This window comes from Malaclemys terrapin, chromosome 4 (genome assembly GCF_027887155.1).
Source record: "Malaclemys terrapin pileata isolate rMalTer1 chromosome 4, rMalTer1.hap1, whole genome shotgun sequence".
Taxonomy (NCBI): Eukaryota; Metazoa; Chordata; order Testudines; family Emydidae; genus Malaclemys; species Malaclemys terrapin.
The window spans coordinates 84,376,557-84,394,932 of record NC_071508.1 but is presented as its reverse complement, the minus strand read 5'-3'; the positions used below and the strand labels follow the sequence as shown (position 1 = coordinate 84,394,932).

The 18,376-nt window shown below is 47.7% G+C and overlaps 1 protein-coding gene across 2 annotated transcripts in view; it reads left to right on the top strand.

The window, feature by feature from the left end:
* Nucleotides 1-18,376, top strand: part of ARG2 (arginase 2) — a 42,881-nt gene that overhangs the window by 22,211 nt on the left and 2,294 nt on the right. For both annotated transcript variants that reach the window (XM_054025326.1, XM_054025325.1), the window contains 4 exons: nt 11,912-12,089; nt 13,149-13,308; nt 17,097-17,191; nt 17,382-17,486. In XM_054025326.1, the coding sequence (XP_053881301.1) occupies nt 11,912-12,089; nt 13,149-13,308; nt 17,097-17,191; nt 17,382-17,486 (538 nt within the window). The remainder of the gene's footprint in view (nt 1-11,911; nt 12,090-13,148; nt 13,309-17,096; nt 17,192-17,381; nt 17,487-18,376) is intronic.

The following is an 18,376-nucleotide window of genomic DNA, read 5'->3' as shown; positions in this document are numbered from 1 at the left end:
TTTGGCACCCAAATCAGCTGTCAAAAAGCTAAGCCGCACTGTAGTTTTTTGTGTTTGTTTTTTGGGGGGACGGGGGTGTAAAAATGTGAAGTGATCTGGTAATGCTGAGTTCTCTTCCCCCATAAGTCTTTTGGAAGTGCTATTAGTATCAGAAGGAACTGGGAAAATCAGTGATTCATTCCTGCTTTGGTTTTTCTTTACCCGCTTGGGAAAATCAGTATGTTATCTCATGTAATGGTAAAGAACAATGAGCTTGTTGCTGGGGAGATATTCATTGTACTGGGACCTGATGTGGCTGTCATGTCCTTGGTTAGGGTTGCTGTTAGAAACATGCTGCTTTGCTGGCTTTAAGCTCATTGTGGGCTTGAAGAGAAGACCGTAAAGGGTTAAATAACATGGGAAACTTGGGGAAAGCAGTGTAAAATAGATGTCAGAATAGTTATGATAAATACAAATTCACATTCTCTGGCTTCTGGCCACCTTCCAGGAATTCCGCAGAACTGGCTACCCTGGTATCTGGAGTTGCCAGTTACAGGGCTTGTGCAGCACAATAACATTGTCATGTTATGTCACAACACATTGAGGTTGCATCAGAATATCCTGTTCTGATGTAATTCTACAATGTAAATGTTTCCCAAGCCTAGAAACTGATTTTTTGGTCACCCATTAACGTCAGAGAGCCCAGACCCCGTGTGACACTGACTCACATGGGAGGAAGTTGGGGGAAGTGTGATGAGCTAGGAAATGTCAGGGTTTGTGGACAACCTTGAGAGCACTGAGTTTGAATGGTAGTTGACTGGTTTGGTTTTGTGGGTTGGCAGAAGATAGTAGAGATCTAGTGTTAAAATAGATATTGTTTAAAGAAATGTTTTCTTGGAACCACATCTCATAAGATGTGCAGAGCAGTAGGGTGAGGGTATTGGGGTGTGAAATGTAATGGATGAGACAGCCCTGTTAAACCATTCAGTGCATCTCCCTGTCAGTGCTTGAATATATGAATGTGTGTATATATAATATAAAAAAAAAGTGGGTGTGTTTTTCAGCTTAGTTTTAAATTTCACGCTCTGATCCTTCTCCAGTAGGAGACTATTCCACAGCTTTAGTAAGTCTTAGAAGCAGCAATGTCTCCTGCTGCCATTCTGCCCTCTTGCTTCAGACCTGATCACACAATCCCCAGATGTTGTGCACTTGGGTGTCCTAGATTCACATCTGTAGGGAAGACAGCATCTTCTCACCTTCAATAGGGGAGATTTTTCTCTGCTTAGCCTAGTGCAGAGGTGGGCAAACTACTAGCCCCTCCCCTCCTCTCCCCCCACCCCCCGCAGCCTCAGCTGGCCATGCCACCAGCGCTCTGTGCGGTGGGGCTGCAAGCTCCTGCCAGGCAGCATGGCAGCGTGACTGGCTGTGGCTGGGCAGCGCGGCTGCCAGTCCTGCTGCTCTGAGCGACATGGTAAGGGGTTGGGGGGGGGGGGGAGGTTGGATAAGGGGCAGGGAATCCCAGGGGGCAGTCAGGGAGCAGGGGATGGTTGGATGGGGTGGAGGTTCTGGGGGTGGGCTGTCAGGGGATGGGGAACGGGGGGTTTGGATAGGCATGGGAGTCCTGGGGGGCCTGTCAGGGGTGGGGGTGTGGATAGGAGGCAGGGCAGTCAGGGGACAGAGAACGGGTGTGTGTGGATGGGGGTGAGGTCCTGGGGGGGGCAGTTAGGGGCAGGGGGGTCTTGGGAGGGGGCAGTCAGGGGACAAGGATCGGGGGGGTTAGATGGTTGGAGGGCTCTGAGGGGAGCGGATAGGGGGTGGGAGCCAGGCTGTTTGGGGAGGCACAGCCTTCCCTACCTTGCCCTCCATACCATTTCGGAACCCCGATGTGGCCCCTCAGGCCAGAAAGTTTGCCCACCCTGGCCTAGTGGATTAAAACTGCTTCAGAACAGACTTCTTTATGCACAGGTCATAATGAATGATTCATCTGCTAGCTCTCTAATCATATCCTCTTACTGACATTCATACAGAAGCGACTGCAAGGCATATGTAGATGTACAAGTGGAGGCTAGTACAGGGGTCGGCAACCTTTCAGAAGTGGTGTGCCGAATCTTCATTTATTCACTCTAATTTAAGGTTTCACATGCCAGTAATACATTTTAATGTTTTGAGAAGGTCTCTTTCTAGAAGTCTATAATATATAACTAAACTTTTGTTGTATGTAAAATAAATAAGGTTTTTAAAATGTTTAAGAAGCTTAATTTAAAATTAAATTAAAATGTAGAGTCCCCGGACTGGTGGCCAGGACCTGGGCAGTGCGAGTGCCACTGAAAATCAGCTTGCGTGCTGCCTTTGGCACGCGTGCCATAGGTTGCCTACCCCTGGGCAGTACATCCCGAACTCACCACTATGGCATGCCAGGTACCAAAAAGCTACCTGGGTTCGTTAGAGCCCGGACTCCCTGATCTGGTCTGGTGGAGTGATGGTTGTACCTAGTAGCCTCTTGCTTTGTACGGAGAAAAGGGAATGTTTAAGTTAGGTTTTTATAGATCATTCTTGGTTCCCCATGAAAGCCTTTCCATTTTGCCTCTTTACTTCGTGACTCATCAGGCAGGCATCCACAGCAGTAATCTGAGATGGAAGAGCCATTGTATAAGTAGGATTACTGTTTTTGTGTGAGTAAACAGTTACATAATGAAATATAGCAGTAAACAGTCAAAGTGGGATTTTCCAGTTGCTTGCATGGTGTATCACAGCCAACCTTCTACATAGTAGTCCCAGGATTTAGAATGGCCGCCTGGAAACTGCGTATGGAAATCTTTCACCTTTAGATCATTTCCAGTCCAGCCCAAGCAAGCAGTGAATTGAAGGTCATTCCTGACTGATGATTTTCCAGTTGCCTCTTTGTGTGGTATCCCCATTCAATTCCCTGCATCACAAAAAAACACCCCAGTGGCAGTATCAGCAGAGAGGGCATGAAGACTGAATTTCCTTGTGATCTCTAGAGCTGCGGCTTCTGGTTCAGGAATGAGCCACGTTGGCAGGGCGGTGCTGCTGCCTGCACTGTACAGGTGTTGTGGTTAAATGGAGATACTGTTTCCAGAACTACTGGGCCAGAAATAAAATTCCTCTAAATCTGTGCAGGGAAATTATCTGCTAGTGAATGTTCCCACTTGTGGGAGCTAAGTGAAGAGGTGAATTTCACTTAAAGGGAAGGCTGGGAGTGAACATCATTCAGTCTGTTAGGACTTTATCTTCCCCAAATATCCAGGAGTTTGAGCATGTGCACCAAGGAGAGCAGATCCTAAGTAGTTTGTTTAAATATGGTCCTGCATTAAGTACACTAATGTAGATGCTTGGACAGCTCTGAAATCAGGCTGACCCAGGTCAGTTTGTGCTGTTCCCTTGGGAACTGAGGACAGGACTTGCTTGGCTGTCTGGATATTCCTTTGGAGTAGCTAGGACATGTTTGCTGGATTGCAGTATAGAACATAAGCATCTGTTTGAAGTTCAATTTTTTTGAAAATAGTCATAGATATCAGATGGAAAGAATCACTAAGCCCCATCTGGGCCCCACTTCAAGAGCCAGTGCAGTGTTGATCCTATAATGTGGTGGTCTTTGTCCAGTACAGATTTAAATGTCTCAAGTGATGGAGCATTCTCCACTCCCCTGGAGATTATTCCACAGCCAAATAGACTTTACTGTTTGGTAATATTTCCTCATATTCAATCTAAACTTTTGATTGCGCAGTTTCATGCCGTTACTTTTGGTCTTATCCCCCTTGGATTGCTCTAACACTTTTCTTCTGCTTGGTCACACTCTTCCGTAGTAGGTTCTCTCTAGCCTTACTGGGAGCTGCTGCAGTTAAAGCTATAGCATCCTTCATATAAAGTAACTCAAAAGTGTCTTTCCAGGAAGACTAGAGAGAGAATAACTCTATTTCCAGAGCTGGATGCACATACTCTATGTACTCTGTCTGCATACTTGATTAACAGCCAAGTATCATTTGTTGGTCTTTTTGTTTGTTTTTATGGGTTTTATTTGTTTTAAAGAATGCTGCACTAGATCAGTGGTTCCTGAACTGGGGTTCGTGAAATGTTACAAGGGGTTCTCGTGAAAAAATTTTCTAATGGAGGACAGAGCTGTCCATAGGGACCGGGACAATTTGGGGCCAGCAGCCCAGAGCCCCTGGACTTCCAAGAGCTAAGCAGATCAAAGCAAGCATATCTATCACACTGATATTTAAACTTCAAGACTCCTTATAAGAAATGGAAAGGGAGGTGGATATTTTTTGCTGTTTTTAAAATTAAATAGACAGCTAGTATTGTTTTTAAAATTACTATGAAGAACAAGTTTAAGCTTTGTTGTAACGTGCGTTGTTTGCCTGGACTGCTCAAGACCTGAATGCTTGTGTAGGAGGAACTCTTCGAGTTGGCTTCTTAAATACCTTCATGCTGTTTCACATCTGATACTCCTTGATGAAACATAGGAGCCTTGTCTTATAAGAGGCTTATTCAAAATGATACAAGCTACGAAAGTGAGATCTTGGAAGAGTGTTGCCATTTTCATAAAGTAATAAAAACACTGTAATGATAAATAATAAGTGTGTAATAAGCTTGTCATAAAAACAAATTTTATATTTCCAAGATCACTGCTTTTATAATTTATACCCAGGTAAAGGAGAAATTCCCTGGAAATATTCATTTTTAGGAGGGGGGTTACGAGACTTGACATTTTAGTGAAAGGGGTTCACAGGTTGTTAAAGTTTGGGAACTACTGCATTAGATGGACCACGCTGATCCAGTAGGGCAGTTTCTGTGTTCCAAACTTGGCTACAATTAATGGTGCTGCTGCATAAGACCTGAAACGAAACTGATTGGAAAATGACTATAATAAGTACAAGTGAACTCGACTTAATTCTTGTTCATTTCACTTGTTGTTTCACTCTGCCGTTCAACAGACACATAAATGAGAGGCTAGGAGCTGGCAGTAAGTGTTGGTTCATCATTCTAACATCAGCTCCTGGGCAGCTGATCATAATATCTTAGTAGTCTACTAAGAGCTGAAGTTAGAATGATGAACCAACACTTACTGCCAGCTCCTAGCCTCTCATTTATGTGTCTGTTGAATGGCAGAGTGAAACAAGTGAAATGAACAATATATATAAGTCCCTATATATAATATATAAAGTTGTCTCAAGGTCACCAGTCAGTTCTCTGGCATCCCAGCCTATTTAGGGTGTGTGTGTGTGTGTTTCCTGTTGTTAGTTGTAGTAAGCACAGTCAGGAAAGTAACAAATACTTTTCTCATGGATTGTATTTTCTAAATGGACAGTCTACCTAATTCTCAATTACTGAGGGACAATCTCCACTCATTGATATATTTTGCTTTCCACAACCAAATCGCTGTACAACTTTTCATGAGTGACATACCTGAGTATTTGGATTCTAATATCTAAACTGTGTTGTTAAATCTATTCACCAATATTTGGGTTATTGCTAATTATGTACTCTGTATCATGTGACTTTAAAAACAAACTTTGTATTTGTGGATAATCTAAGCACTATACCCAGATATACAGGCACTCTTTTCCCAACTTATGTATTAATATAATTTTTTAGCATTAGCTTTAATACAATTTCTAATACGGCTTGCAAGATCCTTGGAGTAGGACCCTTGTCTTGCTTATCTAAAGTCCCAGCCTCTGGTGCTTAAATAATATCTAGTAAGAAGAGTTTATCGTAAAGGTTCCAGGAGCAGGCGAGTGTTTGCTCCTGAGAGTGTTTTCATGTAGTCTTCTCAGATGCACATTCTCAGCCAAGACTGTTAAGTCATCCAGAGAAATTTGAGCCAGACTCTGCAACTACCGAAAGCATTTGATGTGTCAGAGATAGGCACGTTGACGTTGCTGGAAAAAGCCAGGCTGCTAAACCATCCTTCAGGGGTTATTTACTGTCCTGCTTATTCTTGCTCCAAGCCCTAACTTTTTGCAGTTATTTTTGTACGAATATTTCCATAACAAAAGCAGGAAATGGAGAGGGAAACCCTTCTTGAAGATGCTGTGTATTTTTTTAAAATATTTTTAGTTTTATTTCCAGGGGGTTGTAAACCGTTTTGAAGGTATTCATTTCAGTAAATTGCCTGTCTCCAGTTGGTATCCAGTTGACTTTGGTTCATTTACATAGTGTGACCTTGTTTGTTAAAATGCTGTGAAAGTTGGTGTGGTGGTGTCATGGTTCTGATCCCTTTGCAGTACCCCTTTGGGGTGTGACGGAGTTATGTACTTACTCAGGTTCTAGTCCTCCAGATTGGGGCAGTCAGTAGCAAAGGGCTTAGGACAGAATTTCAGCTCTTCAGCCGAGTTCCTTTGGAGACTTACCCCTTCCAGGGCTCCAAGGGAACAAAGAAAAGAACACAGACTAGGAAAACAAAACAGCCAGTCCCAGGTGAGCTGCTGGCTTCTCATCCTTTGGAAGGGGGAGGGGAGGGGAGGATGGCCTTGGTTAAGTCACAGTCCAGCTCTGTCTCTGCTGGTTAGCAACTGGAGCGTACAGTCCAGCCTGCCTTCACTTCAGAGAGCCTGGCCCATTCACAGGTAAGGGTGCAGACTCTGTGTGTCAGGCCTCTCCCTGGAAACTGGGGGACTAGCCATCTGTCCTCCTAGAGCAACCTGCTACTGAGCTGAGCTTCACCACTTTTGAAGTCTCCCTCCACTCCTGACATAACTTGAAAGTGCACCAGGGTGGGGCCACTTGACCCCACTTTAATTCCTTAACCCATTCCTACCTGGGGTGGGGTTTGTATCCCACCATCCCAATAAGTCATATTTATTTTATACTGGTGAAATACCCTTTTAAAGATGCAGCCCCAAGATTTTTCTTTATAGTATTTGACAATGGGACTTCTACAATAGCCACTGAATATAGTCACGGTCACTAGGTGAGACATCCTAGCACAGTGAATTATGACTCAAGGCATTTAAGACTTTCTAAGTATGCTGACTTTGTTAGTGAAGAAAGCTTTGTCCTGCTAGGTCTGCAGATGTGGTGAGAAAGTCGTAAACCCTGAATTTGCTAAACATGATTGGATCTTACCTCTGGCAGTGGCCAGTAACCAATCCGTCAGAGGAAGGAGATACTTTGTCCTGTAGTGCACCCAGCTAGTTGTAAAGTCCTACATACTGTGGAGAAGAGCAGAAATCCTTGTTTTATGCCCCTTATATGAGAGTTTTTTCTTCAGGTGCCTGCTCATGTCCATTCCATATTAGGTGTGTGTGCTCGCCGCATGCTCTGGTGCCGTAAGTTTTTTCCCTCAGTGGTATCCGTTGGGGACCGGCTCTGGTGTCCCTTGAAGCGGGGCACACATGCCGCGGTATAAGGGGTGACGCGGGCTCCCCCCACCTTCAGTTCATTCTTGTTGCCAGTGACGGTGCCGGAACATCTGCTGCTTCGGCTAGCTTTTTGTTTTGTTCAGTGTGTCTCACAAACATTTTTTTTCTTGTAAAATAGTTGTATTTAGTTAGTTCTAGTTAGTTGGTCCCAGGCGGGACTCAGTCTAGGGACGGGGCATGCCCCGGTCCCCAGGCTTTAAGCCATGCGATTGTTGTAAGCAACCTATGCCATCATTGACCCGCACACTAATTGTTTAAAGTGTCTAGGCGAAGGACACATAAGTGATAAGTGTCGCATCTGTAAATCAGTCAAACCCTGAACAAAAAAAGAGAGACATCTGTCTCAGGGCACTCCTGATGGAGTTGGCGGTGACCCTGGCACCGGAGCAAAGGTCCGACTTGGCCCCGAACAGTGCAGTGCTGGTGCAGTGCGCTCTGACGGCACCACCTATGAGCTGGCACCGATCCCCTGCCCTGGCTAAGAAGCCCAAGAGGACCGCGAGGGGAAAATCTCCCACATAAGAAAGGGAAAGGAGAGGGCTGGAGGAGAGCCAAGACCTGTGCTGGGTGGCTCAACACCTCTGTCAGGGAGTTGGGCCCTAGCTTCAGTTGAGCGGTCTAGCACCTCCCGTACTATGCTTGCCACACTGGACAGTGACAAGGGCCTCTGTCACTGTAAGTCCCATCGACACCCGAGGCCCTGACGCTACTGGTGTCACCCACACCAGCTCCAGCAGTACCCAAGTCCAAGGGTAAATCCGCCGTGGGACCATTCTGCGTGTCCCCACCTGAGCGGCACCGCTCCCCATTATGGGGAACGTCCCACCAGCGCTCACCTGCATGGAGCTGTCATGCTTCAAAAGTAGGGAGGCAGGCTCAGAGAAGCCCTCTAAGGTTTCCAGACCCTGGGCACTGACAGCTGGATTTGAGGCACAGCTTGCCGGTAACTTGGAGCAAACCTGCAGAGGCATGCGCCCCCTAGCATGAGCATCGAGACCGACCCCTCATGTCTCCAATGCTTCAGCATCGATCACGTGACCAATTGGTTGAACGGAGCCACCGGTCACACCCGCCTGCCGGCACCTGTTGCCAAGATGCAAATCCCCACGATCGGGAAGATTCTCCCAACAACCAGCCCACTCTGACCTCCGGTCCCAGTACCGGTTAAGCAGCGTGAGGTGTAGATCGCCAGTCTACCAATGCCGGTCTGCCAGATGCCGAAGATCCCTGAGGACCCGCATGAGGAACTCGTCTCGATCAGACAGGTCGACATTGAGACACAGTGACCAGCACCGCAGGAGGGCAGCCGGTCATGGTCACTCTGCAGCAACCGCTCCGCTTACGACTCTGGCACTGAACAGAAGTCCTTATCAGCGGGACAAACCCGGCAACAGTGGTACCGTCCACATAATCGGCACTGCAACTGACCCCGTGGCCCCCTGGCCAATCGCCAGTGGCGTGGTACCCTTGGAACCTGTGGGGGTTTACCCAGCCTGCATAGGCTGCCCAGTCAGTGGCGGGGGCCTCAGATAGGCCATCGGCTGCAGCATCCCGCCCTCCTCCAGAAGTGGCGGCCCTACAGGGAAAGACCCCCCCCAAGCCCATGTGGACCTAGGGGAGCAGCCAGTTGGACCACCAGGGCATGTGGGAGATCCCTTGGCACTGGCTTCATCCTCATTGTCGTCGGGCGAAGCTATTATGGGTCCCCCTCACCCAGTTCAACAAGATGATGCCAAGGCTCACCAGGAGCTTTTGAAGAGGGTCGCCTCTAATCTGGGGCTCCAGGCAGAGGAACTTGAGGAGCTGTTGGAGTCACTGTTTGACGTCCTTTGTTCCATGGCACCTGCCAGCGTGGCTTTATCCCTACATGAAGGGTTTTCGAAAATTATTAATGCCCTATGGCAAACCTCTTCCTCCCTGCCATCCATTTCAAAAAGGGCTGAGCCCAAATATTTTGTGCCAGCTAAAGGCAATGAGTATCTCTATACTCACCCAGCCCCAAACTCCCTCATAGTTGAGGCCATTGCCTCTCCCTCTGGTTAACCTGGGTCTACGCCCAAGAATAAAGACTCGAAGAGACTGGATCTGTTTGGGCGAAAATGTATTAGTCTTCCAGCTTTCAGTTGAGAGTAGCCAATCACCAAGCCCTCCTTGCCGCTGCAACTGCAACATGTGGCAGACCATGGCCAAATTTGAGGTCTTGCTGCCCGAAGGAGCAAGGAAGGAGTTCCGGGCGATCCTCAAAGAGGGCATGGCTGCAGCCAGAGCAGCACTCCAAGTAGCCTCAGATGCAGCAGACTCCATGGCTCGCACCGTGGCCTCGGCCATTTCCAAGCAGAGGGCATCCTGGCTGCTCCTCTCAGGTCTGTCAACTGAGGCTCAGCAGTCTATGCAGGACCTCCCCTTCAACGGCCAGGCCCTGTTTGCAGAGCAGACTTGACAGTAAGCTGCATGGACTGAGACTCCTGCACTACCCTGAAAACTCTAGGGCTGTACGTCCCCAGTCCAGCCTGGGAGCGGTTCAAACCGCAGCCATCTCAGGGTCAAGGGAGCCAAACCCGGCAAGAGCTGCCCCAAAAGAAGAGTAGGAGCTACAAGTGCCACCCAGGCCGCACCCCTCCATTCTCTGCCCAATCGGGCTCAAGCAGGGAGGCAAGCGAGTGTTTTGAGGATGCGCTCAAGGGCAACGTAACAGACTATGCCCCAGATCCGTCTTTCCCGCTGTTTCCAACCACCTTTCTTTTTTCCTCCCCGCATGGACCACTATAATTTCAGACTGCTGGGTCCTCAATACTGTGGCGCAAGGTTATACCTACCAGTTTCTTTCTACCCACCCAGTAGCGTAGCTAGCGGGGTTCAGGGGAAGTGGCCGCTTCCCAAAAGCGGCGCTCCGGCCGGCGGAACGGGGCTGCGGGCTGGCTGGCTCCCGGCGCTCTGGCCCTGAGAGCATTGCCGGGGGTCTCGGTGCCCCAGACAGCGCTCTGGATGGGGAAGCGGGGCGGCCCTGCACGTTCAGACCTGTTACAAGCTGGCACAGGTCCCATCACTGCCAATCATGAGGGCCCACTCGACCAGAGCTCAGGCGACCTCGGCGGCCTTCTTGGCGCACATTCCCATCCAGGACACGTGCAGAGCCATGATGTGGTCTTCAGTTCACATGTTCATGGCGCACTATGCCATCACTAAGCAAGCCAGACACTGGGTTTGCCAGAGCTGTATTGCAATCTACACGTCCATGAACGCCTACCTGCTTCTGTTGGCACTGCTTGGGAGTCATGTAATATAGAACGGACATGAGCAAGCACCTGAAGAAGAAAAGACAGTTACCTTTTCCATACCTGGTGTTGTTCCAGATGTGTTGCTCATGTCCCTTCCACAATCCGCCCTCCTTCCTCACTGTCGGAGTTTCTAGCAAGAAGGAACTGAGGGTGGGGGGAGCTGGCAGCGCCCCTTATATCACGGTGTGTGTGTGTGTGTGTGTGTGTGTGTGTGCCACTCCAGGGGCGCCAGAGGCGGTCCCCTATGGATGCTGCTGAGGGAAAAACTTCCTGCGCTTGAGTTCCATATGTTTGTCCAGTATGTAGGATTAATAGGAGTCCTAAATGTTTGTTTTTCTTTGGTCTTATAGCACCATGACATGTGGTGGTGTCCTTAGCAATGTCAAAACATGGCATGAAGGCACAAAATCATTCTGCCTGGACATAAATTAACATCCTGTAATAGAGAACAAAAAAGGTGGCACTTGTGTCTCTGAGGCTTTTTACTCTTCACCCTGCGCTCGTTTTTCAGCAGCCCTCTACTTCATTGCACTGTTTAACAGGTAGGGAACTGTCCTTCTGTATCTGCTCTCCCTGTGCCACTGTAGCTCACTTAAGGACCTTGGCTGAAGATGGGCAGGTATGTTTGTCTTGTTACACTGTGGAAATTCCGACAGATCTGGAGACATTTGTAAAGAACATCATCAAAGTTTTGAGCCTGTGACAGATCAAAGGAACGTGGAAAATTTCAATAATTCAGAGGTCCGTCAGCCCAAGACACTTGATACTTATTGACTGGCTGTGTTGCCTTAGTATGTCTAGTATGTAAATAGACTCTAAAATGGTAATGCTGTTAATCGTTAGTGGGTAGGTGTGCACACATCAGGGGAGTCTTTCAGGAAGCCGTCTCTAATTTCTTGTTTACTCTGCAACCCTCACCATCTGCTGAATATGTATCTGAGAATCCCGTAGCTCTGTTGCAGTGTTCTGCTCTGCCCAGTGGGATGGGAGCCCTGAGGCGGTTTCTCTGTGTAACACACTTAACTCCAGCCAGAGCTGGCTGGAAATTTCAGAGCTCTTTCTAATGGCTGAATCAGTGCTGTTGATGTAGTAAGTTGGGGGGGTGCCTGGTAGGGCAGTCTCCTAATAGTCACTGGTGAGCTGCAGGGCTTAGGCTGGGGAGCACCTGTTTCTTTTGGCGTAACCCAGTCATTGTGAGTGTATTTAGAATGCCTTTTGGGGTACTTGAATCCACACTTAACCTTTTGCTGCTGTGTGTGTTACCAGGTTGCCAAGTGTACGACTTTGGAGATCTGAGTTTCACTCAAGTGCCCAATGACGAGCTGTACAACAACCTGGTCAAATACCCACGCTCTGTGGGATTAGCCAGCCAGGTGCTGGCTGACGCTGTGAGCGGAGCAGTGGCTGCTGGACATAGCTGTGTAACTATGGGAGGTGACCATAGGTGAGTCAACAGGTGGCGCAATGCTCTGGGCGGCAGGGCTGCAAGCTCTTGCCAAGCAGCGCAGCTGCAGAGCTGGGGCCTGACCCGGTGCTCTGTGCTGCGTGGTGGCATGGCTGGCTCCAGCTGGGTGACGTGGCTGCCTGTCCTGGTGCTCTGGGTGATGCAGCTGTAGTGCTGCCAGCCACCGGTGCTCCAGGCAGTGTGGTAAGGGGGCAGGGAGTGTGGGGGTTGGATAGAGGGCAGGGGAGTTTGGGGGTGGTGTGGTCAGAGGGCAGGGAATGGGGATTGAATGGGGGCAGGGATCCCCAGGGGGCAGTCAGGAAGGAGAGGGGGGTTGGATGGGGCGGTGGAGGGTCCGGGGGCTGTCGGGGACAGGGAACGGGGGGTGGATGGGGCAGGAGTCCCGGGGGGGCGCTAGCAGGGGGAGTCGGATAGGGAGCGGGGCCGGGTCACACCTGGCTGTTTGGGGAGGCACAGCCTCCCCTACCCGGCCCTCCATACAATTTTGGAAACCAGATGTAGCCCTCAGGCCAAAAAGTTTGCCCGCCCCTAGTGTATCCTCTTCTTTCCCCTCCTCCAAATATCCCATTCCTCTTCTGTCTCCGCCCCCAGACTGGGAACAGCAGGGAGGCAGTGGACTGTGGTGAAATGAGGCAAAATGATTGGAGACAACAATAGGGAGGCAGCAGAGAGTTCGGTTGGTGACTGTGCAAGATGAGCCTGCTAGGTGGGGGTGAGATGGGTTCTGTTGATGCTAATCTGGACCTGGGGCAGGTGAAGGCTAGGGCTCTTGGTAAGAAAGCAAAGCCCTGCCCCCATATCCCAGTACTAGTATACTCCTGCAGAGTTTTATGAAAGGTAGCCCAGTCTCCTGTGGGCTAATGCAGAATCATGATGCATAGTGATACACGTCACACCGATGTTCGTGTGGTGATGGCAGGTCTCACTGGGATGAGCTGCTGCAATGCAAATATTGGACATCTGAAATGTGGCAACCTCGCTTATCATAGCCCCTGGAATTGTTCAGTAGGACATACATTTTTTTATGTACTTTTTCAGCTTGGCGCTTGGTTCCATCAGTGGCCACACCCGGCAGTGCCCTCACCTCTGTGTGATCTGGGTGGATGCACATGCGGATATCAACACCCCTCTCACAACTCAATCTGGAAACCTCCATGGACAGCCAGTCTCATTTCTGTTACGAGAGCTCCAGGATAAAGTAAGTGGCTCTAGGTTTTGTTGGGGGTGGGGGAAGGTGACTGTACAGCACACTGTTTAATTTCAATTCTGGTGAAAGGTGCTGGCTTATCTGCCCTTGAGGCTGATCTCCCTTTTATCCCCTAGATAAGATAAAGTTACAGGCATCCTATGTCTATAATCTGCTAGTGCTGAGAGAGACATTCCTTATTCAGCTCTTGGCCTCTTTGTAGATACTGCCACCTAGGGGCACTTACTGCCGAGGTGCTAGTGGATTTTGTAATGGACACGTCTGCTAGGAACTGGACGGAGAGCATCAGCCCATGTCACATAAGTTGCTTGATCTAGATTTGAAGTTGGAGGTGAGAGGCTTCATGTCCCATTGCCACTCAGTCTCCTGTGCTAAAACAGACCTAATGCATCAGCAAAGGCTCCAGACCAGCAACTGGACAGCGTGTGGAACCTGCATATTCTTGTAGCCAATACACGGAGACTCTTGTAGTGCGCAGGCAGCAGTTCTGCCGGGTGAGCCAAAAAGGGAGCCTCCCCTGTCTGAGCCTGTAGGAGCTGTGCCAAGCTCATCCCTGGCTGATGACCGTTCTCTTTAAAGGCACAAGAATAGTGGCCTGCTTCTGCAGCAGTCAGAAAAGAGGCTTGATATTGGTACACCTAGGGCATTTAATAACCACTCTGCCTTAACTGCAGCCTGGAAGCCCTGGTACAAGTTCCTATAGCATACTGTAGGAGCTGCCATGGTAACCAGTACAGTGTCTGTGGCATCTGCAGCAGGGACCTAGTTAGAAGTGAGCATGTCTGCTTCAGCCTAGGCTCCAGGTTAGAGAATGGGAGAAGGTCACCACCTGCAGGTTGAGAATGGCAGCTGGAAATGCAGTACATCTGGCTCTCTTCACATATCCTACTTTGTCAGTATGCATATTCAGCATGTACTGGGTACCTGCTGCTTATGCATCAGGATGTTCCTAAAGGAAGGATTTGACTGTTTGAAACAAGTGTTCAGTGCGGCATTACACACAATGGGAAGGAAATTATGCAGCCAAACCACCCCGAGCTGAACTCCCAGCAGATCCTGCAAGCTAAACTAGCTCTACTTGTGCACTGGAAACCTCTATGGAGCATCAATTAAGGTGGAAGTGGGCTTGTTAGCACTGACCCCCGCCCCCCCCCCCCACACACACACGGTAAGGAAACTCCCATCTTTTCATGTGCAGTGTATTTATACCTCCCTACTGTATGTTCCACTCCATGCATCTGATGAAGTGGGTTTTAGCCCACAAAAGATTATGCCCAAATAAATTTGTTAGTCTCTAACATGCCACACAGACTCCTCGCTGTTTTTATATAATCCTTGTTAATCAGTAGCGCCTTGTAAGTGAAAGTTCAGTGGCTTGGCCTGACCTGTAGCGGGCTTGGCTGTACATCTGTATTACCAGAGAAGGGATTATGCATGAACAGATCTTTTATTTGTACTTGTTTAATAGATAAACTGTACTGATAGCTGGGAGAGGAGAGCTTACCTCTCCTTCCTAACTCTGTAGCTCTTGCTGGGTCCCCCTTCACTCAGACCTATCACCCAGAAGCATGAAGAATATTCTGGTTCTACTCTTCTAGCTGTATTACTACACAGCCTTTTCAAAGTGCTGTACAAACACAGACTAGTCCCCGTCTGCCCTTTAAACTAGGTAGTAATGTCTTACACATGCTGTCTTGCCCAAGGTCACACCATCATAGTTGCAGAGGATTCCTAGCTTCCAATCCTGGGTGTAGTCTATTAGGTCACTGACTTAGTGATGTCAGCGATCATGACTTAGCGTGAGCTGTATGTTTGGCTCCTCACATGCTGCTTCTCCATGGACACCCTCTCCCAGTGAAAGGCTGGTGCCTGTACTTTGCTCAGGATGGAATCTGCAGTTCACCCCCCTCTTAAACTGGGTCTCCAGATCGCTGCACTCCTGTTTACCAGCAGGTCCAAGTTGGGTTTGATCCCTGCTCTAAACTTTGTGATCAGTATAAAAAAATGGATGGACACTGAACAGCCTCTTCAAAGTACATATCCATAGGACCATGAGAGGAAAAGGGTTAAAACAGACCTATATGTATATTGTCTTCCCTAAACTTTAGCCTTTCCTTGCACGTTCAGGCACCTCCACCACCACTGGAATTGGGCAAGACAGTCTGCACCCCCTGTAGCCTGTCTTACTCTGAACCTCAGTGGCCTACCCTCTAAATTCACAGGTTATCTTTTTATCCATTTTCAAGTTGCTTTGTCTGTCCTGGGCCTCTGGCTTATGCAGTTCACTGAAGGTGGGTCAGAGATGGACTTCTAGCAGTGGATTCACTGTATTATCCATTAAAGATCAGCAGTTTGTTAGTCATTGTCTGCTTTCCGGGAAATGTGTAAAACCACTCTGCCCCCATAAAGCAGACAGCATATTCATCACCTAGAACATGCTGTTTATAAGAAGAGATTTCCCATGTTCTTCACATCAGCCTTTGCCAGTTATTTACAGAGGAAAAACTTTGCTTTTGCTACTTCTGCAGCCCATCCACATAAGTTCCACTGCAGGCGCTACAAATTCAACGTTACCCTTATTTGTCCGTCCGTCCATCTACGTGAAAGTGCTGTCGAGGAATTAGTCCCATATTTTGAGTCAGAGCTGAGATTCAATTCCATCTGTCCTTGCACCGTTGAGACATTGTACACTAATCACTAACTGTGATAGGAGGTGGGAAAACTTTGGAGACAGACAGTGGGCTGGAACTTGAGAGATAGAATTAACACTTCCCTGCTGCACAGGAGGATAAATTCACTAATGGTTGAGGTGCTCAGTTACTATGGTGAGAGCTATAACAGAACCTAGTTTCCCAATCAGTAAAATAGGGATAATGTTGATCCCCCTTTGCAACGTATTTGCATCCTTGTACGAAAGGTGCAAAGGAGTAGCCATTTTCAGCCCCCTGTAGTACAAAGGCCTTGCCAATCTGCTATTCTCACTCAATGGAAGGGTTTACCAGAACTGGATGAGGGAATCTCATTATTGACACAATTGCTTTATCACTGAAGTTGACCCTAGTTGGATCTCTCCTCTATTGGCACTTGCTGCCACAGTTTTACTCCCTAGGAAGTCTGCTTTCTAGCTCAACTTCCATTAATGTGAGGTAGTCCCTTTTACCAAAGGCATTTCATAGCATGCAACTTCTGGGGGGGTTTCCACACTGTTGAGCTGATTCTACCTTAATGGTACAGTCTCATGTAAATAGTTATGACCTTGTAGTGCCTCTTGTGCATAGATCTAAGTGCCTTAAAGGCACCTTTTATCAAGCACTTGTACCCATCTGTGAAATGGGTATAACTGAGCGAGAAAGGTTAAGTGACATGATCAATGATAGAGCAAGTTATTGTTAAAGCAGGACTAGAACCAGCCCCCCTATTCTCTCAGGTTATATGCTTTCCCTACACTGCTAGGCAGCCAGCAGCCTAAGACACTACTAGGTACTTCATTTTTTTTTATGTTCCTTAAATGCTGCTGTTTGTTTTAGAACAAATAGTATGAAAGGGGCAACGTTGAGATGGTTAGGAAATCTTGATTTAGTCCTGTTCCCAATCCATTAGACCTTGCTTTTCTGTCCCCAGGAGGATTTCACTCTGGGAGGAGAGAGGGTAGCATGAGGAAGTGAGTGTCAAAACTTTAACAAGTCTCTAAAATTATTTCCGTTGTGAACTGGAAGCTTGTTAAACAGCTGCCACTAGAAGTCGCTTCATAGCTATATACCACCATTCTCTGCTTGCAGATGCCGCTGCTTCCTGGCTTTTCCTGGCTAAAGCCCTGCCTCTCAACATCTGATATTGTCTACATTGGTCTGAGGGATGTGGATCCTGCTGAACAGTAAGTGCAAGACCACTGTGGGGGGGGAGGGCTTTTTCTTACTGGTGAAGTCTGAGCTGCATGTTCACTTGTGCTAGTGCTACATATTTAAATGGCGTGGGCTGGTGGTGAGGGGTGTAAGGTTTAAAGTACTAAACGTTTTAGCCAAAAGCAAGAAAGTTTTTTTTTTTTTTTAATTTTCTTTTAACAGCTATATTTTGAAGAACTATGACATTCAGTATTACTCAATGAGAGATATTGATCGCCTTGGAATCCAGAAAGTTATGGAAAGGACATTTGAACAATTAATGAGCAGGTAAGTTGTCACTGAAGAGCAACAGGAGCTGCTTGTGTTGGACAAAACATAAGTTCCTGAATTGTAAGTTGTTAAGGTGTTAGTCTGAAGTATTACTTTCCACACCACCATACTCATCTTTCTCTTTCTGTATATGATTTAAAAGGAAAAACGTGCTCAGTTACTGCTGGTGAAATGTAGCTGAGTGCCAGTCCTATCCACAGCATAAGCACAGCACATCTAGCAGCTGTGCAGACTTCAAGACTGAAGTCCAGTCTGTTGATTTTAATCCTTGGGCTCTTTGCTGGCATTGCAATGAAACTACTTCACACTGGGTCAGGAACAGCCCTACTGTAACTGTTAGCTGCTACAAATGTGGGATGGACTCAAGTGCCTCCTTCACCCACATCTTGAAGAATCTAGAACCTGGCTATTAAAGTTTGAGGAAAAGGTTAAGTCTGCACCATTTGATGCAGCTCAGACATATAGTAACCATACAGTTTAGGTAGCTCATAAAACCACCACTCTGGTTCTGAATCTCCATGGGCACAGAATCTCACTCTTCCTTGAAGTTACTTTTTAAGCCCTTAAGGGTTGGAAATTCCTCTTGGTTAATGTGTTCAGAGTTAACTGCTGCACTAATGCAAGTCTGCAGCCAGTTTGAAACTAGAGTTGTAAGGGAGATGACTTGTCCCATTCATCTTAATCATAGCCTCAGGGCTTACACAATGCCCTGGAATTCAGTACTTTTGCTCTCTAGTTTTCCCCACAAGATTGAGCTAATTAATGCTCTCTGTGCTGTTCCATGGAGCCAGATGGCATGGATTAGGGGGCCAGAGCTGGAACTACTACCTTTGCTGTGCAGGGGCAGCATCTCAGCTGGACAGTGGAACAGATGTACTGGTGAAGTG